Here is a 12,686-nt window from a genome sequence, read left to right as displayed (position 1 = left end):
AGTGCTAGAAACAGGTTAGCAGTGTAGAGAGTGGCTGACAGCAGCTCCTGTGTGAACGTTCACTGCATGTGTTCTTGTTAATAAAGCGATTAAAGAGCATTGTGAGTTTCTCCTTAACCACAAACAATGGCAGTAGAGTAGTATTCTACACTGGTCTCTAGGTGTCAGTAATGTTACACTCATGAGACAACAGCCACGAGAAGTACACTGTCAATGCTAACGTGTGAGTCTATCTCATCTTATTTGTGTCTAAGATGGCTTATTTTCTATGTTTATGTCTACTATACTGGGTAATACAAGTGTAAAGGTAGCTATGGGGGTGCTATTTATTGTCTAAAGGGCTCTGATAATGTTAAAAACCGTATTTACAAGATCATAAACAGGTTTTCTATGCTCCAAATACAAAAATATTCCATTTATTAATATTGAATCAGGCTTCATGGAAATTCACTTATTAGGGTTGGATCTGGAACCAATTAACCGCAATAAACGAGGATCGGCTGTACCTGGCACTAGGAATGGGCAATATAAACCATATGCGATAGAAACACTATAAATTTGGCCTAAGATACAGATTTTAATTCCATTGCCATATTGCTGTAACTGATGACAGAATTCAGCTGTGTCTCCCAAATTGAGAGTGACAAGCTGCAACAAGCTGCTATAGGCTAAAGCATAGCCTTTCATGGTGTTGAGCCACTCCTCTATTTCCAGTCCTCCATGCCTCCATGGCAGCAAATAAACTACATTTCTTTAAGTGTCATTATCACTGGAGGATGAGGAAAACGCGGCCAGCAGGGGAGAACAGGAGGAGACAGCATTAATTATTTACAGTAATAAGAACTTTGACGACTATTATACCACATTGTTACCTTACGTTATCATTTTCCTGTGTATTTTAAACGAGCAAAGACGACATTTGGAACAAATGTATTGCAATTGATGTGTAACGGATGGGGGGGTAGGATTAAATAAGCTTTGTTTCTTCCTACTCCTTTTTACATGTGGAACTGTGAATTGTATAATGTGATGTATTCCAATGTAGCTTGTATGCATGTTAAAAAAAAAAGAAACCATTACCATTACCGTTACCAAAGTAGTGAAACAACAGGAGAACAAGTGCTTAGAACTAGCTGGAACCGCGTTGCAAAGGAGAGTAACCATCTAAGAACAGGACATTACATTAATAAGAGTCTAGAGCAGGGGTGTCCAAACTTTTCCACCGACGGCCACATACCAAAAAATGAAAGGATGCAACTTTGATATTTTGTAAAGGTATGCTTAGATGTTATATATATTTCACAAAAAAACTGCAACTCCGCTTTATATACAGGTGAAATTTATGTTATTCATATTGCGCTTTGCTCTTTTTCTCCCCATTTTTGCTGTCCCCCCCCCCCCCCCCCAAAATATTTCAACTTTCTTCTGAAATAATCTTTGCAAATTTTCTTTTTGTAATATTATGAGTTCATACCCATAACATTATAACTTTTTCTGGCACCTAATTGTCCAAAAAATACAACTTTATTTTGTTTTGTTTGTTTCTCATAATATTACAACTAAAAAGACATTATTTTGGCCAAGGCTTGATCAACCTCCATTTCTGCAGAACAGCTCTAAGGTGTTGACCCATTTTGTGGCCTTTTTGTAGAATTCTGAAATACACATTATTTTTCAGTTTTGGGTAACCTTAGGTTCTTTTAACCTTTTACCTTTTTTCACCACTTACCTTGGTACCATTTCAAGCTATTCATTGGACTTGAACGACTTGAATTTCAATAAACAACTGGAAAATATTGGGGTGTTCTAAAACATTTGACCGGTAGTGTATATCGTTATCGCAAGAGGCCACAATGTCACAATATGAATTATAGGCCACATCCCCCCTTCCCTACGTTTTGTACGTTTTGTTTTAGAACAGTGGCGACCAGTCCAGGGTGTATGTACTCTGACCTAGCTCACATAAAAATAAATGAGCATCCTATTGAGCAGCACCGAGTTCTATTCTTCAATGCTCTGCAACGACTGTGATTACGAGCAGAGTAAAAACAGCAGACACAACCACTGCCGCCCTATTTCCACCGCCCACACCTTGTACTCCTTTTAAGAGAGCCAGAAAAAGACGAGGTGACATCACTTCAAACTCCTCGCACCCTCAAGGCAACCTTTTTCATCTCTTCCCCTTGAGCTGATTCTACTGAACCCTGCAGAAAAAATGCAAAAAAAAGACACACTGCTTATCATCCTGCCATGCAAATCACAAACCATTATCTAATAAAAAGCATCACTACCTTTCTACGGTCTTTTCCAAACTACTTCACAGGTAGAAATCCCTTCTATACACAACCAGTCAACAGTATGCCTCACTGCAGTAATTCCTCGCCATCCATTGCGGCTTCACTCTATCACATACCGTAAATTCTGGTGTACAATCTGCACCGGTGTATATGACGCACCCACTAAATTTAGAGGAAAAAACAGATTTGTTCTTATACAAGCCGCACTGGTGTATAAGCTGCAGGTGTGTACGTCATTAAATGAGATATTTCGTGAACAGAATGACGTTACACAAAAAGATTTTTTTAACTTTTAAGAAAATACAGTCAAACTTGTCTATAGCGGCCACTAAAGGCAGTCTGCAAAAGTGGCCGCTATAGACAGGTGGCCTCTATAGACAGGTTGGCGTCCAGTTTGAATGTTGACCAGTAGAGGAAAAAAAAGAAAAAAAAGGGAAAATAATAATAATAATCATGTTGACAAGTAGAGGAAGGGGAGACGATGTTGAGAGATGTGTGTGTGTTCTGAGCTGCTGTCTGGTGGCCGCGTTCAGTAAATAAAGTTGGCAGAAGCAACAGGAGAAGTTTCCTTCTTTGCTTCGGAGCTGAATAACACTGACAAGTTAACAAACTAGTAGCGAACGGAAAAGAAGACGGCTTTTTTTTGTGTCAAATACAGAATATGAGGACTTTGATGGATTTGTGGATGAGGATTGACGAAAAATAACATGAGTACATTCTAAAATACTTCAATTTAGTAGTACAACCAAACTCAGTTTTGCTCCCGCTGCCGCATGCATGCTAGCGTATGTTTTTTTTTATTGTAGCGTCGCTGGGAGCACGTCCTGTTCCCAGCCTACTTTGCGGTAATGTTTTGGTGCAAATGCTCTTAAAGTTACATGTTTGACCAGGAAATAGCAAGCTCAAAAGAAGACGGCTTTTTTATGTGGAACACCTGACAGTTTGTGTGGATCTTGTGAATGATTGTGACTGAGCTAGGACTCAGTAATTAAAGTCTACACACGACGGCTTCATTGATTGAAAAACAAAACTTTTTCGTGCATGAAGATTCTACTTGAGTTGGTAATTTGGCCGCTATATGCAGTCAGATATTGACCAAGGGAGACAAAATGGGTGGCCGCTGGCTGCGTTAGACAGGTGACTGCTATACACAGGGTCTATAACATGTAAATTTGCTGGGGGGGATTTTTCAGTGGCTGCTATAGGCAGGTGGCCGTTCTATACAGGTGGCCGCTAAGACAGGTTTGACTGTAAATGTTTTGTTTCCAAACAGTGCGTGCCAGACAGTGGTGCAACTCTGCTAATTAACAGCGCAGAACAGTACACAGCGACTTAAAAACAGTGCTGTATAGTGCATGTAACATTCAATAGATAACAATAGCCCACTCCCTTCCGTGTCTGAAATGAACAGCGTCCTAATTCCTTCGTCACACACATTGTCGGCTCTTGTCAGTGCCGTATAGTGCATGTAACATTCAATAGATAATAATAGCCCACCCCCTTCTGTGTCTGAAATGAACAGCGTCCTAATTCCTTCGTCACACACGTTGTCGGCTCTTGTCAGTGCCATATAGTGCATGTAACATTCAATAGATAATAATAGCTTACCCCCTTCCGTGTCTGAAATGAACAGTGTCCTAATTCCTTTGTCACACACGTTGTCGGCTCTCTCTCTCTTCCGGTGAGCTGTGTCCTCCTTCAACTGGCAGTCGTCCTACGTGAAGCAGCCACGTTTCCTTGTCTTGACAGCCAAATCCACTGCCATCCATCCATCTTCTATGCCGCTTATCCTCAAATCCATTGCCTTTAACTTGAAAGCGGCATCAATTTAATTTCTTTGTGTGTTTTCTATGATGGAAGCTTGTCACTACCGGGTTGCCACTGTGAATGTGCACAACACGTCTACATTTCGGTACAGTAGGTGGCGGTACCTAAACGTTGGTTGCAACCCGCCATAAACAAGAAGAAGAAGAAGGTCTACATCCAGTTGTTTGTTTTCGGTCGTCTGTTAGATGGCTAGATAGATACTTTATTCATCTCCAAAACAACAACACAGCATTTTATGTTTTGTTTTATATGGTTTATTGGATCTGTATTTCTATTTGTCGATGTATAGGATACGTGAGCGGATATGATGTGTACGCCTGTGGCGCTTTGTACATTGTGTAAGGTTTACATACTGTAGTGTCACTTGTGAAATTGCTGGATATTACACATTATTACTGCTGGAGTTATCCTCTGGACTTCATGACAACCACGGTACAGTGGAACCTTTGTGGCCGCCTTTGTGTTATCACATTGCGTGGATCCTCCCCGGCAGATGCAGGTACATGTCACAACGCGATCGCTGCACAAATTCCAATACGTCCCCTCTTTTTTTTTTTGTTTTCATTCAACATAACAGGCTTTGCAATCTTGGCGGTATATTCATGGTGTTTATTGAATCATCCAAATCCAACAATGTTTTACATTTGATTTTAGTGTAAATTGTGCTCACTTCAAACTGGAGTGCAGAGGGTTATCAAACGCGAAGAATGGTCGCTTCTCTGCATTTGATGGTTGTTTCCTGAACTTTTTTTTTGCCCTTATGATGGACTATCTTGGGAAAACAGCGGTTTCCGAAATACATATTTCAACGATTAATAGTAGTTCGAAAGTATAAGAGATGCCACGAGATTAGAACATGACCAGACCGAGCATCAAGGGCAATGTTGTTTTTAGCCACATATTAGCCACACCGATGTATAAGCTGCAGGGTTCAAAGTTTGAGAAAAATGTAGCGGCTTATACACCGGAATTTACAGTATATTAGTTAATAAATCATGCTGTTTTGCGGTTGAATACGGCCTATTATTGGTAAAAAAAAAGTGCATATTTAAGCATATTTTACATTTTTTTTGCCTAAATTAAGCATTTTCAAGTCTAAAATGGCTAAATGAAGTAAAATACAACTATAAGGCATTCAGAAGGCGCATTCAAAGACGTTACTGTAATGTTCGGTGAGACTTTTATTGCAGGTTTGAATGATCTCACAACAGACGCAATAATCCCTAAAACGGGCTACTGTGGCGGTGGTAACCCAACTTTGTGGAATATGATTATGAAAATGGCTTTTTAAAGCATTAAAAATAATGCGACCAAAGTATTGCCGAATTTACTTTGTTATTACACAGCATGACCAACAATATGTTTGGCTTTTGTAACAAACCTCTGTGAGTCAGGTCCCTAATCCAATAAAAGTCCATCCAATAAAAGATAAAATTGGAAAAAATGGGCGCGCAAAATACTTTTAGGGCAGGACTAATCATTTGGCATGGTTATAGATCACTTTGTGGTGTGATTTAGAATATGATGTTTTTTTTAACAAGCTCTCATACGGCCGTATGAAATCAGTTTACATTTGTTCCTATTTTACCAGCATAGAGTGTGTGCTATTTGGCTGAGTGAATGAAATGCAAAAATCCTTACATTTATTGATGCAATACATCATTGGCCCATTTTGTCCAGTAATTGAGAAATGGACGTAGCTTTGCTAACTTTTCTAATGAGATGTCAGCCTCAGCACATATTGATACAAAATCTTCAAAAAATATTGCCCGTGCTTGGGATTAAGGAAGATGGAGTCACAGATGTCAATCCAATCGTGTTATTAATGTAAGATATTTTACACAGCTGCACTAGCTAAACTAAGCGAACCCCGCTAGCTTCCATTCACGCTCCGTAACAGAGGAGTTTCCAAGTTTTTTTGCCGCCGTTTTGACATGTTTAGTAGTGTTCGTAAGGTCCCTATTATACGCAACCAGTGGTTGGAGCAGCACTTCCCTTTCGAGCTCCCTACACCATGACGCAGCAGTCCATGCACAGTGAGAGGGAACTATCGCTGTAGCTACGGAGCCGAATACCCAACGTCCAAGGTGAAACTAACTTCACCACGGTACACTGCGGGCATGTCTGCATGGTGGCGATGCATTTTCTTCTTCTTGCGGATGGCGCGAGTCGAGTGGCAACCAACTTACTTACCAGCATTACTGTACCTACCATGTTGGAGTGTGGCTCAGAGTTACACCAGATCGGCCTGATTTCGTGGCGGAAGCCGATATTATCCGATCTTTACAAACACAGAAGATGGGATCGGGACATCCCTACTCATCGCGCATTTGAAGAACGATTGTCCCAACACCTTTCTGAAACATCCACGGCTATTTGACACATTTGCAAAGCCTGAGAAACTTCGAAGGAACGGTAAACAGTCATTGGCTGTAAGAGAAAAGAGCCAGCCCCTGTCGGTGGTGAGTAATGTCAGGTTTAAACGCTTTATTGAGCACGTCAAGCCGAGGCTACATTGCTACATGATGACTGTCCATAAAACTACACCCCACATGCATCAAGAATGAAATGGCTCTGTTTATCTCATACCTAATGGTGCTGCTAACATTCCACACTATTACACACGTAATAAAAGAATGTGGGATCTGTGTTGATATCGGATCAATATCATTAGGACAATATTCAAGGCTGCAATACTGGAATCGGATTGGAAGTGAAAAGGTTGTATCGAGACACCCCTTATTATCACGTCTACTATATTGGGTAATAGGAGCGTAAAGGTGACTATAGGGGTGTTATTTCATGTCTAGAGGGCTCTAATAATGTTAAAAAACGTGTTTAGAAGGTCGTAAACAGGTTTTCTCTGCTCTAACTACAAAAATATTCCATTTCTAAATAAGGAACCCGACTTGGCGCAAATTCACTAATCACGGTCAGGTCTGGAACAAATTAAGCACGATAAATGAGGGATTACTGTATTTCCAGGAAGCAATAACCTCTAATGAAATGATTACTTAATAATTAAACCTACATCAAACTTAACACTGCATGAATATCAGTAGACTAGATCAACAGAAGATACATTACTGAGGATGTTATTTTAGAACATTTTTTTTATCCCGTCCTCAGGCAAAGGTTCCATCATGATTCTCTTGTCTCGACATCGTTCTTCCAACCAGAGTCACATCACCAGTTACGCCACTAATGGTTCTAAAATGTAATCATCTTTACATCTGGATGATATTGACCATCCTGTCAAATTATTTGTAAATGCATCAGATTATTGCATTTTGCGCACACAAACACCATCCAAAGTCCAGCTGGGCCCCATTCACTGGCCTCACACACACACATGCACACACACACGTGCACACGCACACAACCGTGACATGTCCCTGCTGTTTCCAAGTGATGGAGAGGTGTAAATTATTGATGCATCTGTATTTAATAGGAACCCTGGGTAAACTATGGATGAAGATATATCTGACGAAGCCATTGTCCCGTACTGGCATTCTTTACTCTCCAGTAGTTTTCATACGGGGCGCGGCGACAGAGCAATATGCTCGCAATGTTAGTCAGAAGCATAATGTACAATTTGCTTCGTTTTTTTAGATAGATATAACCTGGCAAGAGAGTCAAAATTCTAAGTTGAGGTGCACTCCAAACTTGATTATTTGTTGCAGTGTTCAATCACAGCCACATCATAAAAACATGTAAAAAGACTGTAAACTGTAAAATTAAGTTCATGAAAAATTGTGGAAAATAAAACCCTGAAAAGTCAGAAAAAGGCGTTGCACCTGAGTGCAAAAATTGTCATGCACAAATTTCCCGTGGTGACACAGAACCACCTGCGATTGGTTGGCGACCAGTCCAAGTTGCACCCTGCCTCTCACCCTAAGTCAGCTTGGATAGGCTCCAGCATACCCCCACAACCCTATTGAGGATAGGGGGCATAGAAGATGAATAGATGAGTGGATGGATGGCACAGAACCGGGGAGGTTTAATACGACCAAACTCATCGCGTATTTGAAGCAGCATTACACAAGCAACGTCCACGAGATGACAAAAAGTCATTTGCCATAACACAAAAGAGGCAGTGGTGAGTAATGTCGGTTTAATTTAATTTAAACGCTTAATTTAGCACCTTAACCTCGTTATGTTATGCGCAGCTGCCACTACATTGTGGATAAAACTACAGTATACCCCACATGCATTAAGAAGTAAATGGGTCGTTTTTTCTCATACCCACTGTTGCTGACGATTGTTCTCTGTTGGAGTAATATCACTTGATCAGGCCTTTTCTAATATTGCACACTACATGTACAACATAAGTCATACAAGTAAGTATGATTCATGCTAACATTGGACTGATATCAGTATAGGCTGATATTCAAGGCTGCAAAAGTGAAAAGATGCATTGGGACACCCCTAAATAACTATAGCATAGCTCACGGGTGTCCAAAGTGCGGCCCGGGGGCCATTTACGGCCCAAGGCTGTTTTTTGTTGGCCCTTAGCACATTCTAATACAGTAGACGCCCCTACAACGTAAATAATCCGTTCCAAGAACCTTTATGTTATAGGGTTTTTATGTTATACGACGCGTAAAATACATGTAAATAGCCTAATCCGTTCCAAGATCTTCCCAAACTCACACCTTTGGGCCTTCAAAATATTCAAAGTCCACCAAATATGGTGGGAAAATATAAGAAAACAGCATAAACATAGTAGAGTAACATTCCAATATAAAATAAGGTAAATAAGGCATAATGGTCGATGGGGAACGGCCGTATAGTCTAGCAACATCACTTCATTTCATACCACCTTCATGCTTCTGGATCTTTTCCTGCTTTGTTTCGATCGACAACTTTTCCCTTTTTTTCTTCTCACGATGAGGAACAGAGCAACATGTCTCTCATAAACACACCAACACGCTGGATTAGTCAGCCAATGAGGTGAGAGTGTAGGCGGTGCTCCGATAATCAGCCAATGAGAGCATGAAGCGTCAGAATTTCTGCATAACTTCCTGTTTCGTTTCGATCGACAACTTTTCCCTTTTTTCTTACCACTTACACTTGGTTTAGGGCCCATGACTACGGTCATTTTAACACAAATATAAGTAAACAAATTAAGAAGAGCTTTCAATGCGTGCAAACTAGTTTAAGGGCGACTACGATGAGGAAGGGAGCTCACATACAAACCTGGACACGCTGGATAAGTCAGCCAATGAGATAAGAGCGTAGGCGGTGCCCCGATAATCAGCTAATGAGAGCGTGAAGCCAGATGGCGTCACCAAGTGTACTTAGTCTCTCTGTCGCTTGCACGGACTTGACGCTTTACGTTATATGGAATTCCTTACGTAATACGATGCGAATAATTTACATACTACTGTAATATGATTAAACAAGAAAACTAACAAAAACACCAAAGTAAAAACGGAAAAATAGAGCAGTCATTTTACGAGAATAAAGACAAAATATCAGGAGAATAAAGTCATAATACTAAGAGGAAAAAATGGTATTAAGTTGAAATAGTCAAGATTAAAATATGTAATTAAAATGAGGAACAAACAAAACAAAGAATAAAGTTGCAATTTTAGGAAATTTAGGTTGGGTAAAAGTTATAATATTACAAGAATAAAGTAAAAATATTTTGAGAATAAATACAAAATATTACAAGACAAATGTAGAAGAAGAAATTTGAAATATTTGTAAAAAACAAAACAAAGGAAAAACAAGCATAAGGAGAAAAAGTTCACATTAAAAATTCACTTTGTCACTGATAACACAAAGGTGAGAAGCAGGCTTCTTAAAAAAAAAAAAAACATCTCGGCATATCTACACGGGTTGGTTTAAGAAATGTAAACGTGGCCCCTGCATCTTTTGATTTTTTTCAGTATGCGGCCCTGGGTATAAAAACTTTGGACAGCCCAGACCCCGCTTCTTGCTTTGCAGAAAAACAGAAGGCGTTCAAGGCCCTTCCCACGCTAATTACAGCACGTGACTGGATTTCCAAAGTTCCCGTACTTGGTCAATATTGTCTGCAATCATTTTACAGGACGCAATTATACTTCCAGTCAGGTTTGGTGTCCTTTTATCCAGGATGAAATCATCAATCATGAAGACCAAACGTCATCCAAGAATCATTTTATCATCAGTGTACCTTAGTAATGTAACGATTGCAAGCATGGGATATCAGTTTCACCTACCACTAACGATTTCAAAATATACATAGAATAAAAGTCCCTTGTAATGATCTCTGCAGGTTCAGAGAATGTGTCATATTAAGATTGGCGGTGATAAAGACCACAATTAAAAGTGATCCAATACAAGAGCATTGACGCAGGGCTGTAGTCATTCAACATGTTTATTTGTGTGGTTGTAGTGTGTAATTAGGCTGAAATAAGTAGTTTGGTTCCTTAGCTAGATCATACAGTAGTGTGTAGTATTGGATAATCTTTTTCTATCTTTAACCCAATGAGGTGTCCTGTGAGTGTATATTGCTTCTTAAATCGTTATTGTGGGGATTTTTCTCCAAGCAGAAAACAATGTCAGGCTTGTTTCCACCTATAGATGTAACTATTGGTTCCCATACGGGTTTGCGGGTTTCTTGTCCATTTTCACCATGTCACACATTAAGGCCGGTGTGAGTGGGTGTGTGCCACGTCTTCACTTTTACCTCCACGTAGAGAATGGGGAAGATGCCAATCTTGTCTCCCAGCATGCCTTCTGCCCAGTTTTCATCCACTCGCCTGATTACCGTCAGGACTTCATCCTGGTGAAAGATGGACAACACACACACACACAAAACATGAACACACAACCACAAGTTATGAAGTTTTAGTACAGCAGCGCCCCGCTTTTCCCGGGGGTTCCGTTCCTCGCCTGCCAGTGAATGTCGAAAATCGGTGAGTAAATGATAGGCCCTTAAACATGTCTATTTTTGACACTACATAATTCACACTGCTTGCATGTTGTAGCTGCACTAATGCAATTAAAATTATTATTATTATTATAGTAAAATTTAATCTAACTAAAATGTTTAATTAATAATAATAATAATAATAATAATAATAATATAATGATGATGATGATTATTATTATTATTATTATTATTAAATTAAATAAAAAACTTTTGAAAAATTAAATTTCAATTACATGTATATTATTATTATTATTATTATTATTATTATTATTATTATTATTATTCAATTATACCTCACTTAAATTTTTATTAAAATAAGTACTATAATTATAAAATTAAACCTCACCGCAGTTGTTTTTAAAGAATACATTTTAATTAAACCTCACTGCAGGTTTTGGGTCCGGATTGTTATATATACTGTTTCACTTTTGCGTCTCACAGCATCTATGGTGTGTTCAAGGACCGCCAAACAAAGCCCGTAATCTCAACACGTGATGAAAAAACATAACCAGTGAAGCAACAAATATTTTAGAAATCGATTTTACCTGCATTATTATGTATTCGTAAATTATTACCTACTTATTGTCAAGATATTTTTGCAAAAAAAAAAAAGCATTTAAAAAAATATTATTTATTTATTAATTTATGAAACTTTTGTTTTTCCAAAAATACACAAATTTGCTGGGCTGTGAACGCTGAATGTCGAGCGTGTGGGGATCCATTTGGATGACTATTTGGAATGTGTTAATGCAATTTTAATTCGCATACAATATATTTCTAAAAGTAGTAGAAATAAGACAGTTTTTCTTTCCTGGGAAAATCTGTACAGTAGCCATGTGACCAAAATATTCATAGCAAAAGAAGAATACTGCTCTCCGCAATCTGTATCTCCATCATCCTACCAAGAGCACTAAAAACAGCCTCCTTGGTGGAGGTAATTAAAGAATAAATACATGCTGGTTTTAAACACGGCCGTTCTTTTTTGAGCACACGCTATAGAGCGGAGCTTTGTATAGCTCATGGTACACTTGGAGTCTGGCGAAAGATGATATTTTTGGAAGCATGAGGGTAACCACCCTAAGACAAAGCTATATTTTAGTGCGAGTACTAAGGAATGTTCTTACTCTACTGCAGTGGTTCTCAATTATTTTCTGTCATACCCCCACTGGGGGAGAGATATGCTTTGCCCCCCCCCGATTTGAAATACTTTTTAGAAACTGATATCTATTTATTTATCAGTACTGTACAGACTGAACTCGAAACTGAAACCAGCGAAATGCCACAAATGGAGAGCAATGAAGCATACAAGCGTATTCAAGAGTCAAATTGTATGCTGAGTATGGCAAATTCATACACGTTGGTACGAATATTGAAGGTCCTCCCAGCCTCTCACGCCCGCCCCTGACAGTTCACCCCGCTATTTGAGACCACAGCAAAGGCTGTACGTATGGAAAGTGCTTTAGGACAACTGCAGAAAATAAGAATGTCAAGCCAGGGAGGCAGAGATACACGATATAAACAGTACAATACGCTCCATGCTTAACTGTACGGATAAAATATTCTGAGTAATAGCACATACCAGACGCGGGTACATGTTGTACCGTCACACACAAACACACACGCTTGTGTTTTCTCTCCCC

General features: G+C 39.3%; 1 protein-coding gene across 1 annotated transcript in view; it reads right to left on the bottom strand.

The window, feature by feature from the left end:
- LOC129187830 (E3 ubiquitin-protein ligase SH3RF3-like) overlaps positions 1-12,686 on the bottom strand; it is a 133,416-nt gene that overhangs the window by 32,748 nt on the left and 87,982 nt on the right. Inside the window, exon 3 of the mRNA XM_054787567.1 lies at positions 10,801-10,896. Within this exon, the coding sequence (XP_054643542.1) occupies positions 10,801-10,896 (96 nt within the window). The remainder of the gene's footprint in view (positions 1-10,800; positions 10,897-12,686) is intronic.

The sequence above is a fragment of the Dunckerocampus dactyliophorus genome, chromosome 9 (assembly GCF_027744805.1).
Source record: "Dunckerocampus dactyliophorus isolate RoL2022-P2 chromosome 9, RoL_Ddac_1.1, whole genome shotgun sequence".
Taxonomy (NCBI): Eukaryota; Metazoa; Chordata; class Actinopteri; order Syngnathiformes; family Syngnathidae; genus Dunckerocampus; species Dunckerocampus dactyliophorus.
Note: the sequence above shows the minus strand (reverse complement) of the source record. Positions and strands in the feature narration are given on the sequence as shown.